The 24,575-nt window shown below is 54.7% G+C and overlaps 1 protein-coding gene and 1 long non-coding RNA gene across 7 annotated transcripts; one reads left to right on the forward strand and one right to left on the reverse strand.

Annotated features, from left to right (window-relative positions):
- Nucleotides 1–1,019: 1,019 nt before the first annotated feature.
- ADA2 (adenosine deaminase 2) lies at nucleotides 1,020–24,226 on the forward strand. 3 transcript variants are annotated; one of them, XM_040062255.1, is made up of 10 exons: nucleotides 1,020–1,263; nucleotides 2,088–2,496; nucleotides 4,739–4,961; nucleotides 14,482–14,692; nucleotides 16,806–16,933; nucleotides 17,916–18,006; nucleotides 18,307–18,415; nucleotides 19,331–19,488; nucleotides 20,325–20,527; nucleotides 21,173–24,226. In XM_040062255.1, the coding sequence occupies exons 2-10, from the start codon at nucleotides 2,184–2,186 to the stop codon at nucleotides 21,279–21,281; spliced, it is 1,545 nt and encodes a 514-aa protein (XP_039918189.1). In that variant the 5' UTR covers nucleotides 1,020–1,263; nucleotides 2,088–2,183; the 3' UTR covers nucleotides 21,282–24,226. The 3 variants fall into 3 exon arrangements, with proteins under 3 accessions (XP_039918189.1, XP_039918190.1, XP_039918191.1); XM_040062256.2 differs by having other exon boundaries at nucleotides 2,170–2,496; XM_040062257.2 differs by having other exon boundaries at nucleotides 1,020–1,243; nucleotides 2,170–2,496.
- Nucleotides 11,715–23,377, reverse strand: LOC120751832 (uncharacterized). Of its 4 annotated transcripts, none has more exons than XR_005700536.1 (6): nucleotides 22,499–22,608; nucleotides 22,111–22,182; nucleotides 21,854–21,984; nucleotides 20,550–20,886; nucleotides 15,359–15,802; nucleotides 11,715–13,040 (listed from the first exon to the last, which is right to left on the reverse strand). It is a non-coding gene; the product is annotated as an uncharacterized LOC120751832 (long non-coding RNA). The 4 variants fall into 4 exon arrangements; XR_005700538.2 differs by lacking the exon at nucleotides 11,715–13,040 and adding an exon at nucleotides 13,626–14,270; XR_005700537.2 differs by lacking the exons at nucleotides 11,715–13,040; nucleotides 15,359–15,802; nucleotides 22,499–22,608 and adding an exon at nucleotides 23,249–23,377 and having other exon boundaries at nucleotides 20,517–20,886.
- Nucleotides 24,227–24,575: the final 349 nt, after the last annotated feature.

A 24,575-nucleotide genomic window follows, 5' to 3' on the forward strand; every position in this document is an offset into this window, starting at 1 on the left:
CAGTAGCTGCTGCTGGGCACATTTGGGTCATTTTTCCACCCCACTGATCTCCCTTTTCGGGAGCAGGATCAGCTAGAGACTCAAGGGATTCCCATCCTGCTGAGGAGCAGCCACGGGGGCACAGCCACCCTCGGCACATGCTGCCTTGTGAGGATTTAGGGAATTTTTGGGGATCCCTGCATGGATGCTGGGACTGATCTTAGCGACAGCAGGGAGTGAGGGGACCAGGAGAGAAGGGAAAACTGGCAGGGGTCCAGCTGGGACAGTCGGGGAGGGGAGGGTGGGCAGCGAGAACACCCTGCCTTCAGTCCATTGTAGCGCCAGCTGATGAAATTTAACATATTGCTGACCAGACCCGACTGTCTCTCAACAGTTCCCAACTTACAACGTCTTTCTCTCTCTCTCTCTCTCTCTCTTTTTTTTTTTTTTTTTTTAATATTTAAAACGATTCCATTTTTGGACTGAATCAAACCAAGCGGACTTTGCTCCCCGCTGGAAGCTGTTTGTGCAACACCTCTTTTTAAAGTGCTTTAAAACTCAGCCCGTTGAACCGCGTCAAATAAAACGCCGAAATTACCGCATTTGTTGTGATTAAAGAAAAAAAAAAAAAAAAAAAAAAAGAAAAGAAAAAATAACAAGTCCACCCCCCCCAGCCCCTGAGTTTCTCCCCAGGCTGGGTTTAACCCTGCGTGTCCCGGAGCAGCCGCCGGGATTGACGCCTGCCCCGCTCCCAGGGAGAGCGGCCAGGATTATCCCAGGGTACAAATCTCCTCTCTCTCGGCTGTAAAATCCGCAGCGGGCAGAGCTGGCGGTGTCCCCGGCACCGCACAGCCCGGATCGGGTTAGGTCCCAAAGCCCGGGACACGGAGCGGGGTCCGGAGCTGCCCGCCGCGGGAATTCTCCCAGGATATTTAAAAGCTCTCTCTGTGTGTGTGTGTGTGTGTGCCAGGGAAGGCGGAGCGGCCGCACGGACCATCCCTGGCTGCCGGGCAGCGATGGGTTAAAGAGCTGGGGGGGGGGTTCCCCTGAGCCGTCCCCGCTTTTTTTGGCAGCCCCCGTCCCGCTTTCTCACCGCCTCCCCCCTGCCTCCTCCTCCTCCTCCTCCTTATATATTCATGAAGCCGAAGGGCTGAAATAAAAGCGGCAGCACAGGAAGAGGAACTCGGTGCGCCCGGCTCCGGGACGGACCCTGCTCCGCATCTCCGCCCGTGCCGGGAGCCAGCAGGAGCGGAGCTGGCAGCCAGTGAGTCACTCCCGCCACCGGTAACACTTTTCTTTGGGATGTTTCCTTTCCTAAGCTCGGAGCCAGGCCCGCTGCGGGCTTCCATCCGCCCCCGGGATGCCCTCCAACCCTCGGGATGCACCCAAAGGGGCTGGGGGTGTCTTCCCGGACACACAGGTGGAGGAGAGGCTGGAAGCAGGGGCTTTCTACGTAATTCTCACAGGCTTATTTCAAAATGTTGAGCCCTCCTCCAGCCTGTTTTTCTCTGGAGAGGTTGGCACGGAGGGTGGTGCTGAAGGATTGTATTGCAGTTGTGCTTTTTGGGGGCAGGGAGGGCTCTCAGAGTTCACAGAGCCTGTCTCCTGTGATCTCTCGCTACTCCCATGGTCTCACTTCCATCCCCTTTCTTCTGGGATTGCAAGGGAAGGACACTCCTCTGTTGCTCCAGAGGAAGCCGTGGGGTTTTGCCTGTGAATTAACCCTTTGGATAGCTGGAATGTGCTAAAAGGGTGCAACAGGATCTTCTCTCAGCTGGGGGGAATCTGAGGGGCTCAAGCCAAGCCCCTTACCTGGACACTATCAGCACAGCCAACACCCCTTGCTCAATGAGGGCCCCATCCCCTCTTGCAAGCAGCTCCCTGATCCCACCAATCCCCCGTGCCAGGGCTGCACCTTTCCCTTCCTGCCCGGTGTGCTGCCACCCTGCTCCAAGGAGCAGCATCTCTCCACCCTCCCCGGCCTTGCTGCGTGCAACCAGCAGCCACAAGGAGCGTGCTGACCCCAAAATTAGCCCCAAACCCAGGGGAGCTTGGCACCACGTGCTCCTGCCAGCGCCGGGCATCCCACCAACCCTCTGCTTCTGCAGGATGGCACAACAGCTCCGCATCCCATCGCCCAGGTGCCACCTCCTGACCTCCGCTAACGCTTCAGTCTTTGCTCCCTGTCAGGGTGTGGCCGGAAGATGAAACCCCCACCCGGGCAAGGCGTAATACTGGCACCCCTCCTCCTGGGTCTGGCTTCCCTGTGCCTCCCCAGCCTGCCCTGGAAGGACAGGGACTCCCTGATGCAGGTGGAGAAAGCCTGTCAGACCGGGGGCAACTTGGTGCTGAGCGGGCAGGAGCAGCAGCTCAGCACGAAGCTCGTAAACCTCAAGAAGAAGGAAGTGGAGACGGCCGTGGCTACAGGGCAGTTTCCCCCAAGCATGCACTTCTTCCGGGCAAAAAGCCTCATCGATCAGAGCGCGGTGTTCAGCGTCCTGAAGCGCATGCCGAAAGGTAGGCTTGGCTTAAGGGCTCTGGTCGTACTCATCCTTCCTCGTCTTCTGCTTTCTGAGCTGGGACAAAACACAGGATGTGGGACACAAGCTTAAGGGAGCTGTAAATTGTGCTCACCGGGCTCCAGGAAAAGCCCTGACTCCGAGCTCGGGGCTCGGGGGAGAGAGGAAGAGGGGGATGGATTGGATGAATGCACATTTCCAGCAATTGTGGCACTTGCTTTAACTTACAGCATGGATCCTTAAGTCTTTCAAGAGTGGAGAAGGGGCAGAGGAAGCAAAGACAACAAGAAATAACAGACATCCCCATTTACTCAGCATGTTCCAGCCAGGGCCCCTCTTTTTCCCACATACACATTCCAGGAACAGGCTACCAACCCTGTCTTATTCTGCATCTTTGCCAAAAGCGTTGTATTCCCTAAGAAGTATCTCTGCAGGTGTTTCTGTGGCAGACCTGGAAGTCTGGGGGCACTAGAGGAGGAAGGGCTACCTCTGACACTGAAATCTTTATTCTCTTTGCTCGTTGCACAAGTCAAAGCCTGTGTGCTTCCAGCACTTAGAGTGAGCTTATAAAAGGGAGAGAAAGGAACTTTTACACAGGCAGGTAGGGACAGGACCAGGGGGATCAGTACTGAATTAAGAGAGGAAAGATTTAGATTAGATATAAGTAAAAGCCTTTCCTCAGAGAGTGGTGAGGCACTGCAACAGGTTGCCCAGAGAAGCTGTGGCTGCCCCATCCCTGGAATTGTTCACAGCCAGACTGGACGTGGCCCTGAACAATCTGCCCAACTTCTCCCTCCCAGTCTGTGCCGTGGGATGCAGATCCCAGCCTTGCAGCATCCTAATCCATTACCATAAACAATTAGTATGTCAGAAATGCCATTGTCCTTTCATGGCTGGATTGAACAGTTCGGATTTTAAAAGCACTCCCCTCTTCACCTCCAGTATCATTGATGCCAAGTGGGAGCCAAACCAAATAATTAACACTTTTCAATCCAGGCAATGTTAAAATGGGTCCTCGGAATCTCTGCAAGGGCTGTAAGCTTTCAGGGCCAAAATCACACCCTTGTAGCTGTTTGAGTGGGACCTGAGCAGAGCCCTGGGGAGTTCCTGTTGCTTCAAGCGCTGCTGTGATGCCTGTTGCTGCTCACACAGGGCGGGAGGTGACATTGCCAGCCACGGGAGGCTCAGGCAGCTGCAGCAAGCCCAGCCTGGTGCACCAGCTCTGCTGAGAGCAGCATCCTCACAGCTCCTCAGCGTCTTCACAGCCAGAGCCTCTCTGGTGGGAGACCATAGACATGAGTCTGTATTAGATTAGTGCACTATAAATTACAGAACTGAATCTAATGTCAAATTAGATTCATACCACATAACCAGTCTTGTGTCTTGTTCTTGCTATTCGTGTTCTCCCTTTACCCCTAAGGGCATCAAAGCCATTTTGACTAAGAGGTCTCCCCTAGACCAATAAAATACATATCTGAGACCTCAGCTCTCACAGTATCTTCCCTTTACAAAGGTGAGGCTTAGTTCAAGCACCAATAACACCAGGAGTCTTTGGAAAAGGAGAGATTTCAGCAAAATGAAATGGCAGGGAAGGTGAGCAGACAGAGGATGCCTCCCGTGCCAGGAGGACTGGCAGTTGCCAGCATGCTGCACAATAACAGAGCGCCCCAGAGGCTCTTTGTGCTGGCCAGCAGCAGATGTGCAATGCAAGGGAGCGTGCTTTTGATAAAACACAGCAGTAAATTGTACTTCTGCATCTGAGTGCAAATCCCCAGAGCGGCGTGGTCTGGGATTCTGGTGTACGCCAGAGCTCCAGAGAGCCGAAAGGAGAGACACGGGCTAGACACAAAAATTGAAGCTGGGATCCAAAGAGCTCAGACGCAGAGCTTAGCTTCAGGTGTGCTTCAGCCAGCACCCCTTGCAAACTGCTGCCTCCTGTTCGAGCTTACCTTTGAATCAGCAAAGTCCCCCTGAAAGACCTTTAATAACTCAGAGCATTTTTCATCCCAGTGGAGAAGCAGAGCTCCCTATTGATTCCTCCCCTCCCTGCGCTCCCAGGGAGCTGCCAGGCTCTGCCTGCCCCATGTCTGATGTGGAAAGGGTCACATCCTCCAGCCTGGGGCACTCACAGCCTTCCAGAAGCATCTCCAGGCACCCCTGCGCGGGCGAACAAACCGCTATCACACGAAACCTTCTTCCACCCGCTCGGGCTCACCACGATGTCCTTGTCCCCCCGCCAGGCGCTGTGCTCCACCTGCACGACTTGGCCATGCTGAGCGTGGGCTGGCTGGTGTACAATGCCTCCTACCTGCCCGACTGCTACATCTGCTTCACCGCCACGGGCTCCGTCCGCTTCCGCTTCTCCCGGCCTCGCCCTGCCCGCCTGCCCGCCCAGTGCTCCCAGTGGCTCCTGCTGGGCACCTACCGGGGACAGCTGAGCGACGTGGCTGCCTTCGACAGAGGGTGAGTGAGGAGCCCGCTGGTGCTTCTCGGCAGCATCGTGTGGGAGCACTGCTCCAGCTCTCCCCTTTGCTCCTCTGGAAGTGAGGAGATCTTTAGGAGCACTCTGCTCCAGCTCTCCCCTTTGCTCCTCTGGAAGTGAGGGACTCTTTGGGAGTGCTCTGCTCCAGCTCTCCCCTTTGCTCACTGCTCTGGAGGTGAGGAGCTCTTTAGGAGCACTCTGCTCCAGCTCTCCCCTTTGCTCCTCTGGAAGTGAGGAGCTCATGCAGGAGCACTCTGCTGCAGCTCTCCCCTTTGCTCACTGCTCTGAAAGTGAGGAGCTCTTTAGGAGCGCTCTGCTCCAGCTTTCCCCTTTGCTCACTGCTCTGGAGGTGAGGAGCTCATGCAGGAGCACTCTGCTCCAGCTTTCCCCTTTGCTCACTGCTCTGGAGGTGAGGAGCTCTTTAGGAGCACTCTGCTCCAGCTTTCCCCTTTGCTCACTGCTCTGGAGGTGAGGAGCTCATGCAGGAGCACTCTGCTCCAGCTTTCCCCTTTGCTCACTGCTCTGGAGGTGAGGAGCTCATGCAGGAGCACTCTGCTCCAGCTTTCCCCTTTGCTCACTGCTCTGGAGGTGAGGAGCTCTTTAGGAGCACTCTGCTCCAGCTTTCCCCTTTGCTCACTGCTCTGGAGGTGAGGAGCTCTTTAGGAGCACTCTGCTCCAGCTTTCCCCTTTGCTCACTGCTCTGGAGGTGAGGAGCTCTTTAGGAGCACTCTGCTCCAGCTTTCCCCTTTGCTCACTGCTCTGGAAGTGAGGAGCTCTTTAGGAGCACTCTGCTCCAGCTCTCCCCTTTGCTCACTGCTCTGGAGGTGAGGAGCTCATGCAGGAGCACTCTGCTCCAGCTTTCCCACATGTGCTCACTGCTCTGGAGGTGAGGAGCTCTTTAGGAGTGTTCTGCTCCAGCTCTCCCCTTTGCTCACTGCTCTGGAGGTGAGGAGCTCTTTAGGAGCGCTCTGCTCCAGCTTTCCCCTTTGCTCAGTGCTCTGGAGGTGAGGAGCTCATGCAGGAGCACTCTGCTCCAGCTTTCCCCTTTGCTCACTGCTCTGGAGGTGAGGAGCTCATGCAGGAGCACTCTGCTCCAGCTTTCCCCTTTGCTCACTGCTCTGGAGGTGAGGAGCTCTTTAGGAGCACTCTGCTCCAGCTTTCCCCTTTGCTCACTGCTCTGGAGGTGAGGAGCTCTTTAGGAGCACTCTGCTCCAGCTTTCCCCTTTGCTCACTGCTCTGGAAGTGAGGAGCTCTTTAGGAGCACTCTGCTCCAGCTCTCCCCTTTGCTCACTGCTCTGGAGGTGAGGAGCTCATGCAGGAGCACTCTGCTCCAGCTTTCCCACATGTGCTCACTGCTCTGGAGGTGAGGAGCTCTTTAGGAGTGTTCTGCTCCAGCTCTCCCCTTTGCTCAGTGCTCTGGAGGTGAGGAGCTCTTTAGGAGCACTCTGCTCCAGCTTTCCCCTTTGCTCACTGCTCTGAAAGTGAGGAATTCCATTTAGGGCTGTGCATGTGAAGAAGCAAACAGCAATGTAAGATCTCAAAGGCTGCTGCATTAAGTAAGCCAGAGTCAGGGACCATAGAACCAGAATTTTTCTGTGCACACTCACTTTGGCTCTCTGTGCAGACATGCTGAGGACAGTGCCTTAAGTAGATTTATGAGACCTGTCCCCAGCTCTCCTCTGCACCCAGGCTGAATGGGCTCTCAGAGTGGGACGGGGCTGCGTGGTGCCTCATCCAGTGAGGTGTCCAAAAACGGGATGGGGAAGCCAGGTAGCTGATGAACAGGCTCTCCCCAACAGCAGAAATACTTTTGCAGAGTCATTGTTTTGATTCAGAGCAAGAAGTTGGGCAAACTATTGAAGTTAATTGCCACACTAGCAAAACCCCTCAAACTTCTCAAAATTAAAACCCAGCCCAACTCTCCCTCCAAACACCAAACTTGTTTTCTCAGGCCTGCCTTTGAAACACCTGGAAGCACTCATTCCCAGCAGGATCCTCAGGCACCAGGAGCTGTCCCTCACGCTCCTGGGCACTGGCTGAGCCAAGGAACCCCAGAAACAAAACCCCTGCCTAGTTTGGGGGCTCTTTCCCCTCAAACACCCTCCTGCAGCTGCCCAGGTGCTCACACCTCACAGGGCTCCCCGGGGCATCACTCACCCTCCTGCAGGAGCTCCTTAGGGCATCACTCACCCTCCTGCAGGAGCTCCCCAGGGCATCACTCACCCTCCTGCAGGAGCTCCCCGGGGCATCACTCACCCTCCTGCAGGAGCTTCCCAGGGCATCACTCACCCTCCTGGAGGAGCTCCTTAGGGCATCACTCACCCTCCTGCAGGAGCTCCTCAGGGCATCACTCACCCTCCTGCAGGAGCTCCTCAGGGCATCACTCACCCTCCTGGAGGAGCTCCCCGGGGCATCACTCACCCTCCTGCAGGAGCTTCCCGGGGCATCACTCACCCTCCTGCAGGACCTCCCCAGGGCATCACTCACCCTCCTGCAGGAGCTCCTTAGGGCATCACTCACCCTCCTGCAGGAGCTCCTTAGGGCATCACTCACCCTCCTGCAGGAGCTCCCCAGGGCATCACTCACCCTCCTGCAGGAGCTCCCTGGGGCATCACTCACCCTCCTGCAGGACCTCCCCAGGGCATCACTCACCCTCCTGCAGGAGCTCCCCAGGGCATCACTCACCCTCCTGCAGGAGCTCCTCAGGGCATCACTCACCCTCCTGCAGGAGCTCCTCAGGGCATCACTCACCCTCCTGCAGGAGCTCCTCAGGGCATCACTCACCCTCCTGCAGGAGCTCCTTAGGGCATCACTCACCCTCCTGCAGGAGCTCCCCAGGGCATCACTCACCCTCCTGCAGGAGCTTCCCAGGGCATCACTCACCCTCCTGCAGGAGCTCCCTGGGGCATCACTCACCCTCCTGCAGGAGCTTCCCAGGGCATCACTCACCCTCCTGCAGGAGCTTCCCAGGGCATCACTCACCCTCCTGGAGGAGCTCCTTAGGGCATCACTCACCCTCCTGCAGGAGCTCCTTAGGGCATCACTCACCCTCCTGCAGGAGCTCCTTAGGGCATCACTCACCCTCCTGGAGGAGCTCCTTAGGGCATCACTCACCCTCCTGGAGGAGCTCCTTAGGGCATCACTCACCCTCCTGCAGGAGCTCCTCAGGGCATCACTCACCCTCCTGCAGGAGCTCCCTGGGGCATCACTCACCCTCCTGCAGGAGCTCCTCAGGGCATCACTCACCCTCCTGCAGGAGCTCCTCAGGGCATCACTCACCCTCCTGCAGGAGCTCCCCAGGGCATCACTCACCCTCCTGCAGGAGCTCCTCAGGGCATCACTCACCCTCCTGCAGGAGCTCCTCAGGGCATCACTCACCCTCCTGCAGGAGCTCCCCAGAGCATCACTCACCCTCCTGCAGGAGCTCCCCAGAGCATCACTCACCCTCCTGCAGGAGCTCCCCAGAGCATCACTCACCCTCCTGCAGGAGCTCCCCAGGGCATCACTCACCCTCCTGCAGGAGCTCCCCGGGGCATCACTCACCCTCCTGCAGGAGCTCCCCAGAGCATCACTCACCCTCCTGCAGGAGCTCCCCAGAGCATCACTCACCCTCCTGCAGGAGCTCCCCAGGGCATCACTCACCCTCCTGCAGGAGCTCCCCGGGGCATCACTCATCCTCCTGCAGGAGCTCTTCAGGGCATCACTCACCCTCCTGCAGGAGCTCTTCAGGGCATCACTCATCCTCCTGCAGGAGCTCCCCAGGACATCACTCACCCTCCTGCAGGAGCTCCTTAGGGCATCACTCACCCTCCTGCAGGAGCTCCCCAGGGCATCACTCACCCTCCTGCAGGAGCTCCTTAGGGCATCACTCACCCTCCTGCAGGAGCTCCTTAGGGCATCACTCACCCTCCTGCAGGAGCTCCTCAGGACATCACTCACCCTCCTGCAGGAGCTCCCTGGGGCATCACTCACCCTCCTGCAGGAGCTCCCCGGGGCATCACTCACCCTCCTGCAGGACCTCCCCAGGGCATCACTCACCCTCCTGCAGGAGCTCCCCTCTCTGCAGGCAGCTCCTTCCTTTAGTGCTGGCAGCCCTTTTATCAGGACCGGGCTTCTCTGAACCACCTGGCATTTATTCACTCACAGGTGGCTGGGAAGAGCCTGGCTCCCCCTCCAGCCGGCGGGGATGGGAAGACACAATCCTACCTCCCCATCCAGGGGCCATTGATCCCGGGACAAAGCCCTGCTGGAAAGGCCAAGAGGGAGCAGGCAGTCCTGCCGTGGAGTGGGGGGGGGGCTGGAGAGAGCACGCTAAATAATGCATGAAGTCAGACACTGAGCGATGAGGACAAAGGGAAATATTGAGTAGCCATCCGTTCAGAGGGCACCGCTGTCCGTGGCGCTCCGGGGTCTGCAGGAAAAACAGGGTGTGGGGTGTCGTGTAATGACAGGCACCATTGCCATGCCAGCACACGAGGGGAGCGCTGGATTAGGGCAGTGCAGCTGACCCCAATTCCAGCGTTTCCCAAGTGGAACTTGGCGGGTTTTTACTGCAGTGCCCTTCGGTGAGGTTGTGTGCTCTGAAACAGAGATCTTTGAATTCTTACTGAGCTGGGTGTCCCCTCCACGTGGAAGCTGTCTGGGCTCTCTGCCCTGCAGATCTGGGCAGGGGGCAGGTTGGGAAGCTGAGGAGCTTCCAGCCTCGTGGCGTGGTGTGGCCTTCCCTCCCCAAAACCAGCAATGGGCAGGGTAGAGGGGTCTGACTCTCCAGAGCATCCACCATCCCTCTCTTACAGAGGTCCAGAAGGGAGGGAGAAAGTGATGCCAGAGCCTGGCTCTTGACCTTTTATATCCTGAGGCTCGACTGCCCTGACACGTGATGGACGAAACAGGATCCGGTGAGAAGTCACTTGTCTCTGTCTTCCAAAGAGAAAACTGGCTGCCCCTTAGCTCCCTTCCTTTTCTGCTGGGAGCGAGGAGGAGGGAAAGATGACAGCACCAGCTCTCTTCACCAACACCAGGAGACCCATAAATAAAGGGCAAGGGGTTGGATTTTGAAACAGCTTCACTTCCTTAAAGGCCAAGCAATTGCACTGGGCATTTAGCAGTGTCTCGGGAGCAGCCCTTCACTGCACTTGTTTTCAGCTGTGCTCCCAGGGCGTGGTGCCACTTTCTGGCAGAGGTTAAAGGCAGGGCACCCTGTACACCCCTGGCTGTCTGGGGCCGTGCACTGTGGGGTTCCCTCTGCTCCTGCGTGGAAACCTCTTCTTTTCAGAGGCAGTATTGCCACATCCCTCTTCTTTTGTGTTGTTCAGTGGCCACAAGTCAGAGGAGGACTTCAGAGTGGCAGGCACTGCACGGAGCTCCCCAAATGTGGCGGAGAAACTGAGGCAGAGGCCAAGGAAGTGACTTTCCTCAGCAAACATGCCCCTGAGCCAAGAGCAAACTTGGATCTCTCGCATCCTGGGTGCTGACTTCTCCATTTGAGTGTGTTGCCCTTCTTTTCTGCTGTTCCCATCACCACAAAATCCCCGAGGAGTCAGTCGTTACACGCGATGTGCAAACACACCAAGAGCAGCCACACCGCGGCACTTCCCCTCCCGTCCGCAGCTACTCCCCGGGCACTAGTCTAGGGGTTAGGAATGCTTTTGGCCGTCTGGAAATAGGTCTCTAGCCAGGAATAGGCCCCAATCTGTTCTGCCTCTCAGTTTCTGGAAACTCTCCCGGCGCCTCGAACATGTGCAGCCCAGGCTACCTCTCTCCTGCGCTCCTCTTTGCCCTTGAGCGCTGCCAAGCTGAGGGAAAGCAGATGTCAGAGGAAAGGATGGATGGATAGTTGGGTGGTTTCAAGGGAGCGTCGAGGGAATATGGCAGCAGGGAAAGGCTCTCATGCGACACAGGGTGGATCAGCAAAGGCGAAGGGACAATGGCAATGTTTCCGAGACGCTGCGCCTCTTTCACCTTGCAGCATTTCTGGCCAGGAAGGGGTGGAAGAAAGGGGGATCTGCATGATTTCGGCTGTTTGCATTTTTAGGCGCATACACACGTGTGTGTGCGCTTTGGAAGGGACTCCTTTTGTTTGTTTCCCTCAAGAGAAGGTCTAATCATTCCTATTCAAAACACACATCTCATGGGCCAAGCCCCTGGAGCACAGGCTTCCAAAAGGATGCTGCTAGGAGAGCCAGGAGAGACCACGGGCCAAGGGACAGCGAAAGGAAGGGAAGGGGATTTTGCTTTCATGCTCAAAAGGAAAAACAATCCTCACTTATTTTCTTCACGATCGATTACGACACGGGAGGACGTCATTCCTTCCCTCGAGAGGCAACGTAACAGCTGCCATCTCCAAAGCAAGAGCGTGCCCCCAGACGTCCAGGACATTCAGGAGATCTGTAAAATACCGCCAGCAGCCCGGGGAGTGAGGCTGTGCCCGGCAGAGCTCTCTATCACCAGGATGAAGTCATCTGTGTGGGAGCTGACACCACGGCCCGGGCTGCAGGGACAGCTCCCTTGGGTGCCGGAGGCTGCCCGGGCCGCCAGCACCTTCCCCTCCGTGTCCTCTGCCTGCCTGATCTCACAGAAAAATAGGGCAGCGCCTGCACTGCGAGGGGGGAAAGAAAGGAACAAAAACCCACGACAGAAACAAAGCGCTGCGCTCCCTCTACAAGTCTCCCCTTGGGGAGAGGAAGAGGGGATGAGAGAGAGAGCGAGAGAAAGCGAATGAACCACGTGTGACAGATGTTAGTCACACTATTTAATGCACCACTGGAAGACATTTAGATGCTAGGGTGAGGAGAGGGGCATAATTACCCATCGGGAGCAGAAAAGGGAGCAGGAGAAAGAATCCCTTTGAAAACAAGGCAACAAAACCTTCCACTTCTGTATCATATAGCAGGGGAAAGGAAAATGGGAAGAAAAAACCAAAAAACAAACAGGAAAAGAGAAAGCAAACCCACAGCTGAAAATAAATAATCCTCGGCTGGTCATTTTAGCTGTGCCCCTTTGGGCATATGCATTGCATTGTTCAGTGCATACGTGACATGACATGGAAGCTATTTGTAGTCTGCACCTGATCACCGGCCCATTCCAGAAAAGAAGCAAAAAAAAGAGATGTATTTCTGAAGCTTTGCTCCATCTGCATGAGCTACTGATGGCAAAAGCCCCCGGACCCTTTGGAGATTATCTGGTTATCAAGGATGGATCACTATTATGCAATAAATCTCCGAGAGTTGTAAGGATCAATAATCAGTCTCAAAGGGAAGGGGATTATAAAGAGAAGCACAATTTGATTGATGTGCTTTTAGGGGCAGGGTGGTGTGGGGATTTATTGCTGTTTCCAGCCCAGGAGCACGGGCTAAGTAAACAGCCAGGAGTTTGCACAGCCGGATTTAAAGGCAGGGAGGGGAGAGCCCTGAGCGCGCCCATCGCTGGAGGAGCCGAATTCTCACGGGACGAGGGGAGAAAGCGGAGGGAGCCCGGCTAAGCACCCATCCTTTTCTGAAAAGGAGCTGTCTGGGGTGGCGAGAAGGCTTTTTGATCCACGGGGAGGTTTTTCCCTGGGCGCTCAGCTCCCGGCTCCGGGCGGGCGCTCTCCGCTGCCCTGCCCAGCTGGAGGGGAGCTGCCCTTCGGCCACCTGGGAAGGGGAAAAAAAAAAAATCTCTTTTCCCCCGGCTCTTCCCGCACGAAACCTCCCTGCTGAGCAGCAGCACAGCCTTTTTACCGGGGCTGTCCCCCTCCGCAGCTCGGGCAGCAGGATCGGCTCCTTGAGATGCTCCCGAATCCCGCATTCCTGGTTTCTAGGGTGATGCCGCGGTGCTGCTCCTCGCTGCCCGAGCCTCCCGTGGTCCAGCTCGGTCCTCTCTGGATTACTGAACGCGAGCTGGGGTTCCCAGCGTCCCGTGAGAATGGCACCGAAGCCCCTGTTGTAATGCATGGGAGGGCAGAGCCCAAGTTGCTGTGGAAACCTTATCTCTTGAATTCTCCTGGCTGTTGAGCGTTTCGGGTCTCGTCCTTAGCAGTAGTAGCATCTCTTTTACGTCCGGGTTTGCTTCTAAAATCGTTCCTGGCAAGGAAATTAACGGGGTGAGGAAGAAATGAAGCTGCAGCCCCTGGAAGAGAACCCTTAGAGGGTGAAACGGCAGGCAAATCCTGGGGGAACGGGCTCTGTTTTACGGGCAGGATGGAGGGATTCAAAAGGCGTATCTGCCCAGGATGTCTCCGTTTATGAATTTGGACCAGATCGCATTTTACATCTGTAGGGGTTTCATTCCATCCCCAGAAGTGTCCTGGATGGAGATGATAAGATCACAAATCAAAGCCACACCTCCCATATAACAGAGCGGAGCACTGCACGAGGATGGGGGCCAAGACATCAAACAGGAAACATTATTAAAGATCAGTAGCTGTTATTGAGGGGAAACAATATTCTCAGATGAAAGCTGAAGCGTGGCTGAAGGTATTTCTGTCTGAACCTGCTTAGCCCCTGACACGAGGTAAGCACTGGGCCAGCAAGGAAACATCTGTAGGTTTCTGGGATGGATTCCATTTGTCCACCCAGGAATGAAGCTAATCACCCCTGCACTGCCATTTAGACTCTGCCCATGGCTAGGAGAAATTTATTATGAGCACTCTTCATGGTGGAAGAAGGAGGACTTCAGGTGGGATGAAGGCAATCAGCTCAGCAGAGGATGGTGGCTTGGCACAGATGCTCACCCTGTCCTAAACACAAGCTGCCACCCACAATTAGATAATCCTGCAATTTACCGGCTCCCTTAAACTCTGCCTGATAAAGCTACCCACTACTGTCTCTCTGGATTTCTGAACCAGGCTTCTCTGCCAGCTGAGTGTTGGGAGGAGATAAATATGTTTCCATCACACTAAGGAAAAGCCAGGGCTGAGATTCTTCTCAGCTGATTCCCTGAAGTAGCTACCAGCAAGGCAGGCAGGGCATCGGGTTTCTTCTCACTGGTGAGGAAAAACGATTTCTGATTCAGAATTGTCTTTCCCTCGCATTTTTTCAGATGGCATATTTTGACAATACAAAGGTGCCAGGACAGCTTAGGGCTCAGCAAGAAGGTTGGTGGTGACCCAGTTGATGGACATCTTCTGTGAGCTCAGTCTGCCTTTCAGGTGCTGAACAGAGGGCCAGGTGGTGTGACAGCTTCTGTGCATTGGAGATTCTCGGGAAAACACGTTGTCTGCAGGAGCAATGCCTGCTTTCAGCTTAGGGGTACCCTGGGTGGCAGAGTGTAATTGAGGTGAAAGCACCATACTTGCTTTTGTAACTCCGCTCCTGGAAAGAGAGAGGGGCAAGTTTTAAGCACCGGCTCCTACCCTGCTTCCAGCTCAGAATTCTGTGCCAGCCATTAGAGGAGTGAGCACAGGGGGCACGAAAATGACCTGAACTCCTCCTGTTTGCACCAGTCGCTGCTGTGCCTGTTGTAGTGCAATGCCAGCAGGCTCTGTTTGCTCTCCTCATTCCTTCTCTTCTCCCTTTCCCACAGCTTGCTGAGAAACCTGACCCTGGTGACAGACGCCCCTGAGCTGGCCTACCCCACTCAGTCTTCCATTTGGGAAAGATTTGAAGAAATCTTCCTCATTGCCTCTGGACTTATCTGCTACGCACCTGTGTTCAAGGCCTATTTCTACCAGGGGCTGCTGGAGCTCTATGAAGATAACATACAGTACGTTGAGATAAGAGCTATCCTGCCTGCGGTACGTGGGGTTTGCCTTCTCTAACAGTCCTTTAAATCCATATTCCTCCATAACTTTTCTCAATTCAGTTTTTGGGTGTTTGCATGCCTGCCCTTTTAAGGACGCTGGAAAACCTCGATCATATTCAAACGTCTTTCTCGGAGATTTGCGTATGCAAGGGCTTGAAAGTGAGGGATTCTTTGTTCTTAATGGCTGAGGGAGATGCCTGCTGTGACACAGACACACACTGTACAGTCAGACTGGGAGCTGTGTCAAAATCTTGCTCACTGGGAAGATGCAGCTCGGTTTTGTCTGCACCAGAATCACCTGCTCTGTGGCAGCTACTCTGAACAAATTTCCTGTCTTGAATAGAGGCTTACTCTGCAATAGTTATGTTATTTTAAACCCTCAGCTTATTTCAGAACGATTACTCTGAATAGGCGAGTCAATCAATTGGCAAAACACAACCTTCAAACAAACAATTTGCAGACAACACAGAACTTTGGCTGTGTGTGTGAAGTATGAACCGCTCCTTTCATTGCCATTAACGCCAAAATCTGGCCATGGTTCAGGCTTCCCTCCCTGTGTGTCACCCAGAGCTGGGCAGGTTGTCCTACAAACCCACTCTGCCCCAAGCTCCAGCAGACCACACCACCCTAAGTGACAATTTTACCACTGCAGACACACCTTTCCTGTACAATTCTCCAGCCCAGCTCCACGCAGGACTCCTTGAAGGTGGAAGTTCTGTCAGTCCATCGTGCCTGAGAGGACAAGGATGTATTGCAAAGGGGGGAAACAAACAGGGACGTGGAGAAGTCCACAAAGTTTACACACATCTTACTTTGCTGGGGCTTGCCATGAGCCAGTTGCTCTGAATTCAGCCACCACCTGAACGGGGTGGGTATTTTTTGGGGGGGTGGTTCCTAGAAAGAGGGGCCGGGCTGTGAGCTCCAGGCAGGGAATGAACGCCAGGAGCCGGGATGGAGGGCAGGGAAACGCTTCCTGGGGGGAATCAAGGTGAGCAGGGTGTGAGGAGATGCTGGTGTGGCTGGAGATCCTCCCCACGGCTCGGGCAGCGGCGCTGACGCTGCAAAAGCTCTCCCTGCAGCCAAGCCTGCCCAGGAGCGGCCCCTGAGGGAAAGTAAATGAAAACGGGGATTTAGTGCGAAACAGCAAACACTGTGCAAAAGCCCCCTAAGCCCAGCTGTGTTTGCAGATTCAGCTGTGTAAAGTCTCACGTTCCCGTGGGCTGCAGCTGGGGAGAATTCCCTCCGAGCGTCTGCAGCTGCCCCGGCGCCGCAGGCGCCTGCGAGGGGGACACCGCCTTGTGACAGGGTGGGCTTTGCAAGGGGCAGCACCAGAGAGGAAGTTAGGGGGTGAAATGGAGCCCTTGAAGGCTGGAGGAGAAAGGTGGCAGAGAAAAGAGTGGTGAGAAGGGTGTGAGGAGAGCTGCTGGAGTGGTGCTGTCCGTGTGCGACCCCCGGCAGGGCCTTTGTGGGATGGTTCCAGTGGGGCATTCAGGGTCTGCCCCCCTGCTGAAATCAGGGCAAAAGCCCTGAGAGCAGCCCTGGTAGTGAGTGAGCTGATGAGACAGAGCATGCCAAAAGGATTCTTTTTCCCAGGGAAAGCACGGCAAGGCTGGCTGGCTGACTCGAGGTCACGGAGCAAACGTCTGGCCGAGGGGAGCAGAAGCCCAGCTCAGCTGGGAGCTTATGGAGCTCAGCCCTGGCGTGCCTTGGGGCTGCCTCGGCTGACAGAGTGCCACTGCGAGGCACAGAGCGCGTGTGAGCCGCCAGGCAGCTGCACAAAACCCCCCAGCATCGGGTGCAGACAGGAGAGAGAGAGGTCACGGTCTCCTCTGGGCTCCCAAGGGCGTTTGCTTGCCACGCCTGAACACGGAGAAGCCTGTATCACACAGGAGGGAGGAAACCCACCCCTTGGCTCTTGCCAGCTGGAAGAGGGCTCGAAGAAGGAAACCTTCTGCACAGATTTCGCCGCTTTTGTTTTCCTGCCCTGTTCTCAGGGCCGCGGCGCTCTGCTTCTCCCACCCCAAGGCTTTTGGCGCTTCGTTTCTCCCACCTCCCAGCGAAGGGCCTCTCCTGACCACGCTTGTCACGTGCTTCTCACGCTGCAGGTGTACGAACTGGACGGCACCCGGCACGACAAATCCTGGTCGGTGGCAACCTACCGGGAGGTGACCAGGCAGTTCGTGAAGGAGCACCCAGACTTTGTGGGAGCCAAGATCATCTTCGCTGCGCACAGGTAGAGGCTGAGCCGGGGCGCAGGGCTGGGAGAAGCGATGCCGAGGGCTTGGCTGGAGCTCCAGAGTCGGTTGGCAATGTCCACGCGGGTTATTAGAGCCGGGGCGTTGGCTCCCAGAGCGTTCCCTGGCGCGTGTAAAAGGCGGAGGGCGAGAGCTCCCCTCTATCAATCTGCCTACGTGCGAAGCGAGCGCGGCAGAGGAGCGTCCGGGAGCCCTGGCAGCTGGAAGGAGCCCGGCAGGGCTGTGTGTGCGTGTCCAAGCCGCGCCTGCTCTCCTCCTGCCCGCACAGACGGCGGCAGCGACAGCGGCGCCCCGGTTTGGGCACCGGGAGCGGCAGAGGTGCCAGTGGCACCCCGCGCACGCGGTCTGCGTACGGAATGTCCCTGCTGCTGCCCCAGGCTGCTCTCCAAGTCAGCCAGATGCCATGGAGTCGTGTGAGGCGATCCTCAGCAAGCGTTGCAGAGCTCTCAGCAGCGCTCACTCGCTCTGGTTTGGCGCAATGCCCTCTCCAGCTCGGGGCTGGCTTGCTCCTCTGGCCAGCCTGAGTATGGACACAGTCCGCAAAATGCACCCGGGGCTGGAGGAAACCTAAATGTACAACTCTCTTGAAATGAAGTTACCGCCCTCACCTCCCAGCAAAACAGCCTGGAGGGAAGAAAAAAACCTGAAACATTTTCTCTCCACGCTGTCGTGTTCCTTTCCCTGCCTGGTAAATGGCAAAGCCAGTGAGTTAGACAAGCACGCTTCAACTCGAGTGACAGCAGGGTCTAGCCAGGCATTTCCTGGTCATTCATGGGTTTCCTTTCATAATATCAATTTTCCACTGCTGTTCCTCTAGAGACCCGAAGCTGGTTGTCAGATTCAGGAGCAACTTGCATTTTGGAAATGCCCCTGGGGCCCCCATTTCCCAAGTCAAACCCCGAGAAGGCAGGCCCAGGGGAGCCAGCTTCTGCAGCGCTTTCTCTCTCCCTTGCTCTCTAGGATGCTGAATGTTTCCCAGATTAAAGAAGCCATCGTCACTGCCATGGCACTCAGAGCTCGCTTCCCAGACACCCTGGCAGGCTTCGACCTGGTAACTGCATTTCTTCTGGGGCTTCACATTAACCCCTGGTGATACAACCACATACACACGGTGGCAGATGTTGTACACCAGAGCCAGAACCTCCGCTGCTGTGCTGAAATCGGTGTTAATGAATTGCAAATCCTCCAGCTAAGGATTTTGTTCAGGGTAATTGACAAAATCCCCTGAAAGAATCAGCTCCCCACCCCACCGCACTGTAATTTCAGCACAGCTGGCACCTCGTTTAGACAGAGCTGGAAGCCCCACCATCTTCCCAGGCGTGCTCAAAAATACCTTTCTGCTTTCCCCCAGGTTGGTGATGAGGACGAAGGTCACTCTTTATGGGACCTGAAGGATGCTCTGACCATCCCATATTCCATGGGGGTCAACTTGCCCTACTTCTTCCATGCTGGGGAGACTGGTGAGCGTGAGGACTCAAGGCTTGTTACTGCTTGCAGAGGCAAGGCTGAAATCTTGCAAAGAGCAGAAGCAGCAAGCCTGGCTTGCCTGCTGGCTCTGTCAAGAGGCCGTGCGTGCACACATCCCCTGTGCTCCTCCCCATCTCAGTGCGGAGCTGTGGCATTCCCACACGAGCCCTGCCTTACCTGCTCCCAGCTTTTCGGCATCTTTGACCTGGTGTGACAAGGAGTTGTGTAGGAGTTATTGCTGGGAGCCATTTCCCCCTCGGAACAGCACTCGCTCCCCATCCACAACAGCAGCAGAGTCCCCCAGCCATCATTTTACATTTTAAGGTGAAATAATGTTTGGGCCGGACTCGAGGCTTAACTGGACAGGCTCATCAAAGTTAACTGATGTCCCCTTCATTCCTGGGGCAAGGCATTATTATTGGCAATGTGTTATTCAGTCTGTGTCGGTGGGATTTATCCTAACCATGAGAGCCAGGTCTGACGTGTGCCTTGTGTGGTGCACGTTGACATCTACAGAAAAAGCGTGGTGACCCTGGGCTCCCTTTACAGCCAGGGACAGGAGCAGGCACTTCTAAGCCACAATACATCTCATTCTAACGCACAGGCTACTCCCCGATAATTGTTACTTCTCTCCATTGACGATTAATGGAGCCCAGCATCCTTAGCCCAGCTGCAAGAGCAATACTGCAAACATCGAAAGCCAGGTGAGATGAGTGGTTATCTCTGTGGTGGGCAGTGTCCTGGGCAGATTCAGGGCCCTGTCTCACTGAAAACGCCAAGTGGAAACTCTCGAGCGCGAGCAAGCCTCTCACCTCACAACTGGGACCTCTGTTAGCAAAATCACCTGGCAGTTTGAGCAGCTTTATTTCCTCACAGCACCGCAGTGATTGTTACCTGTCTCTGCTCAGACTGGCAGGGCACCTCTGTAGACAACAACGTGCTGGATGCATTGCTGCTGAACACCAGCAGGATCGGCCATGGACTCGCTCTCAGTAAACACCCAGTAGCCAAAGGTTTGTCTCTGAAGAGGGATATTCCTGTCGAAGTCTGTCCCATCTCCAACCAGGTATGTTGTTACAAGCTTAGCTCTTGGGGCTGGGTGACTGGAAAGGTTTATACCATAGCTCTGAGGGTCAGCTGGGGGGCACAGACAAGTTTTGATGCACACAGGCTTCCTTTGTGTTCCTGGTTTCCTTTGCAGCACTTTCCACTGCACTTTGCTCTGTAGACATACACTGGGAATATATATAAGGCTCGTAATGCCAGTCAGCAAAAAAAAAAAAATTAAATTCCTATCCAGAGGAACTTGGGCAGGCAATCATCCCTGGTGGAGATGAGGCCCAGAGCCACAGAGGTGTCTTAAAAGACATTATTGAAAATACTTCAGACCAGGAGAGCCAGAGGCCGAGAAGCTGGGATCGTAACTGGAAGTCCTTGGTGTTGCAGAATTCGTAACCAGTGGGAAGTCTTGTGCAGCACGTTAGCGTGGTGCCATTGTCCCCTGGGTGCAGCAGGAAGGATACCCTGGGGCTGTGAGCCTTAAGGGACAGAACCCTGACACAAAGCTCCACACACCTCAAGCTAAGCACCACAGCAAACGTGCCACCAAAAGTCTGTTCCTGAATTGCTCGCAGTCAAATTGCTCTAAACAGGCACAAGTTATTCACCCCACTGGCCTCGGTTAAGGTGATTTATTTAAGAAATTAATCTCCTTGTACAGGCAGCGGAGGCAAGCTGGTTCCTCCTGCTGCAGTTGAGAGCAGGGAACATTCTGAGCAGTTCTCTGGAGCCTGTCCCTCCCTGACCGCTGTGGGCTGTCACGGGCAGCCCTGGCAGCTCTCAGTGTGACACAGCTGCAGCAACAACCCGGCCTGGTGTTGTCTCCCACCCTTCCCCACCCAGGTTCTGCTGCTGGTAGCTGACTTGAGGAGTCACCCTGCAGCTGACCTCATGGCTGAGGGGCACCCCATTGTGATCAGCCCCGATGATCCCCCCGTCTTTGGGGCAAAGGGAGTCTCTTACGACTTCTACGAGGTGTTCATGGCCATCGGAGGGATGAACGCTGACCTGAGGACCCTGAAACAGCTTGCACTCAACTCCATAAAGTAAGTTCATCACCTCTCTCACCTTGTCACAGTAGTCATAAGGAGACTCTCAGCTTGTTCCCTTTGCTTGCATTTGGGTTTTGGTTCCAGAGCCTCCTCTGCCATGAGCTGGGCTTCTGTTAATCCCAAATCCCCTTGGTGTCTCGTCCAAAGGCAGGACACAGGGACCCCAGAGGCTCCTCTGCCTGTGCTTTCAAGTGCCTTTCTCTGACTCCATGCCCCAGTGTATTCCTCCTTTTCCATCCTTTGTGAACTTGCCTCCACCTCCTGGTTCTGGGTTTGGGAGAAGCCGTATGTCTTTGTATCACTCTTCTGTTTCTGCCAAAACTTGACCTGCTGCAGTGTTTGCCGTGACTCATCTGGGAAACACAGGAAAACAATCAGCATTTCGTTTGGGTGTGTTTAACCCCATTTTCTATTAACTGGACAGTTCTGAATGCCCAAAACTAGTTTGGATACGATGCCCAGGATCTTCCTGCACGTTCCTCGGCTCCTGCCCGTTTTACACCGTGTTACTCTGCGTGGTGCAGGCAGGTCCTGCAAGGGTTAATCTCTTCCTGCCTCCTGCCTTTTCATTTCGGTGCTGCTCTTGAAATAGCTGCCCCCTTGTCTCCTGCCTGATGCTGCCTTTCCTCCTCCTCACAGATACAGTGCCATGCTACCGGATGAGAAAGCCAAGGCCAAAGAGATCTGGCAGAAAAAATGGGACCAATTTGTGGCTGACCTCTCTGATAGCTTTCCAAGGGAGCTGTAGGGAGGCCAAGGCTCATCTCAGAAGGCATTTGGCAAGCCAGAGCGAGCCAGACTGATTGCTGAGAGGGAGACTGCTTCTTCCATGTGACCTGAGCAGATGAATGCACCTCAAAGTCTCACCTGGCAGTGGGCGACTCTGCTAAGCCAGGCTTAATGGGCTTAAAGCTAAGAAGGAGCTGCACTACCCTGTGAAACTCATGGACTGGAGATAAAAGGGAGCAGCGAGCCTTTAGAGCAAGCACAAGAAATCACCCTGCCCGAAAGAGTCAAAGCTATTCAAAACTGCCAATGACCAAATCCCGACAGCCTTATTCAGGGAAAACGCGCTTTCCAATTCCAGTCAGCAGGAGATCGCCAGCACGAGGATCTCTGAATTTGGGCCCGTCATTACAAAATGCAGACCTTGTCCGGAAACAGCTAAGACAAACATCCAACCCTTTGGGCCACTGACCTTCAAGAGAGCAAGGACTGAAAATGGCTCTTGTTATGTTTAACCCTGGGCCTGCTGCCAAAATAGCACCGCTAGGTCGAAGATGCAGTCATAGGGCTGATGTCTGCTATTTCAGGACCTACCATGGCTGGAAACAAGCTGGTGGAACTTGCTCCCAAGAACTTTAAAGCCTGGTTGCACAGTGATCATAAAGCCAGAAGAGAGGTGCCTCAGTTGCCAGCAGCTTTTTTACTACAAAGTCTTTTCCTGTCCTCTGGTCAAAAGGAAGACAAAACACATTTCGGGTTAAGTCAAAAACATCCTGGTTTCCCAGACCCAGCTGGATTAAAACTATCCCCCTGCACAAGGCCGTGTTAACACAGACATTTGTAGGAAATACCTTTTGGTTTCAGGGAGTTCCACTGCCAGCCTTTGTTGCTGAACTCATCGTGCAAGTGTGGCTTAATTCAGCCTGTCAGAGAGATTTTCACCTTGGTAGAGAACAGCTGTGGATATCCACAGGGCCCATTTGGACCTCTGTGGTTTCCAGCTCCTTGGCAAAAAAAAAAAAAACCAACAACAACAACAAAAAAAACCCCAACAAAACAAACCTACACAAGAAACAGTGTAATCAGATAAACTGATTCCCTGCCTTAACATCATCAAAAATATCAGGAGGAGAACTAGTTGCAGGAGACAAAAAAAAAATCTTAATCAGGTTGCTAAATAAATTCAGAAGAATCCTTGAGCACACATATGCCAAGCGTACAGCCAAAGAGCCTCTCTACCTGACTTCAGTAAATCCTGCTGGTTTGCATCAGTCGAGGGAGAACTGACAAAAGTTCCTACTGAAAGACATCTCCCTCCTCTAATCACACACTTGCAGAGGCTGTTGTTTCCTAATCTGACCAGCCTGGGCCAACTGGCTCTCTTTATGCTTTCTGTTAATTGTCTCAAGCTGCCTGGCCATAGTGTTTATTTCCACTGACCTTGGTTGGAGGCAAACACTCTTATTGCAGAAGTGGATCAAGCTGCGCAGCCCGTGTGCCCTGTGTTAGACTGCCCACGGTTCCCAGGCTGCAAACTTCAGCTCTGGTTATCCCAGAGAAAATAAAAACCAAACCCCGTCGGAGAACACAAACAAACCCACGACAAGCCGCAGGTGTGCGCATTGCAGGAGGCAGTAACACAAACCACAGGAGCGAGGAGCCGGTCACACACACCCCCGGCTGACTGGGGGGGGTTGAAGTGCCTCACACCCCCAGCCCTTTCCAGCCACAGCTACCTCTGCTCCATCTCTCTCTGCTCACACCCCCATCATCTTCCTCTGAAGCATCCCGATGCTTTTTATGCACGCTGACCTCTCCTGGTCGCAGGTTTGGTCCTGGGAGGGGTTTTGTGCTGGAGGAGTAGCCGGGACAGAGCCTCCCTCCCTCCCTCCTGCCCCGTGGGTGTTGCGTACAGAGCTCAGACTAAAGTCCCCAGGCCCGGCTTTGGCCATGGCCAGGTTATAAATGCTGACTTGGGAAGTGCCTTACTTGCAATGCTGCCGAGGAGAACCGCTGCAAAAGAGCAGAATGGCTGCTAAGCACGCACCCAAAGCCCCGTCCCTCGCAGCAACCTGATCCTCCAGCTTTGCTATATGTGGACGGATGAGGATCTTTATTTGCCGTGAGTCGGTTCTCCCTTAAATAAGCCTCTTTGCTGCCAAGGTGAAGCTAATCGTTACAGAGCCTTTGTGGGAGGAGCTGAGCTCCTCAACACACAGGTTGACCCGTGGCCCTTCCTTTCCTACCCCGGCAGAAACCCTTCAGCTCCTCCTGCGTGCCATCTCTCGAGGTCCTGAGCCACTTTTTGGTCACCTGCAGTCCTCCTTTCTCCCGCTACCTGCAGTACTTGCAGGGACAGATCCCCCATTTGCCAAATGCTTGCTGGAACCAGTTTACCTGCAGTGTCCAGGCTGTTCTTGTCCTTTCCTAGGACGAGCCTGTAGTGGACGTGGCCGTTCACCTTCTTCACAACTGCGCTGCGGTGGGGCCAAGTGCCTGGAGCCACCAGCGTGTGCAGGGTCACAGCAGAATCAGGGGGGTGTAAGATGGCACAGGACTGATGCAGCCCCCAAAAAGCGTGACAGAGGGAGGGCCAGCCTGCCTCGCTGCTGCTGGGGGTCTGCTCTTCCCTGCCTTGGCTGGGAGAAAGGTGCAAACTGAGAAGCCCAGGCTGCATCCCCGCCTCTCCAGCTCCAGGTGTGCAAGAAAAGGAGGAATTTAGGCTGGACCACAGCAGTTACAAAAGATCAGTCCGTTCAGCTCCAAAGCTTTGGGTAAATTTGGCTGCAGGGCTTCACTAAGACTCTGCTTTTAGCAGCAATATTCCAACGGTTTTGCTGCCAGTCTATTCCCTTTTCCCCCAGAACCTTGGCTCCCTGCTCCCATTTGTTGGCAAATACATCACATATAATGCTCTCTCGCTCGTCTCTTTCAGAACATAGGCTATAATTAAATTTTTAAACCTGTCTTAATTGTGGAGGTTGTTTTTCCTTTTTTTTTTTTCTTTTTTTTCCCTCCCTGTCAAAAAGAGCAGGGGATACCCAGGTTTGAAGGGAGGTTTGAATCTGGAACGTGCAGTGGAGGGGGATGGCTCACCTGGCTCAGCCTGGAGCGGTCAGGGAGTCTGGAATGCCTTCACAGCACGCGGCACGGGGCAGTTTGATCTGTGGAGCTAACACGGTGTTCAGCCTCAGTCACCTGGCCAGGACACACCGCAGCTCCCCTGTTCCCCCTTCCCCACAGCAGCTGTATCCAGCTCAGGGCTGTGTTTTGATACAGAGACCCCCTGAGAGACAGGATTTGCTCGTGCTCCTCT

Source organism: Hirundo rustica, chromosome 4 (assembly GCF_015227805.2).
Source record: "Hirundo rustica isolate bHirRus1 chromosome 4, bHirRus1.pri.v3, whole genome shotgun sequence".
In the NCBI taxonomy this organism is placed as follows: Eukaryota; Metazoa; Chordata; class Aves; order Passeriformes; family Hirundinidae; genus Hirundo; species Hirundo rustica.

What these genes read in the sequence shown, in the direction of transcription:
- ADA2 (XM_040062255.1), top strand. Translation starts at nt 2,184, where the DNA reads ATGAAACCCCCACCCGGGCAAGGCGTAATACTGGCACCCCTCCTCCTG. An exon ending in ATCATCTTCGCTGCGCACAG is followed by an intron (nt 16,934 to 17,915) that starts GTAGAGGCTGAG and finishes CTTGCTCTCTAG; the next exon opens with GATGCTGAATGTTTCCCAGA. An exon ending in CTTCCATGCTGGGGAGACTG is followed by an intron (nt 18,416 to 19,330) that starts GTGAGCGTGAGG and finishes GTCTCTGCTCAG; the next exon opens with ACTGGCAGGGCACCTCTGTA.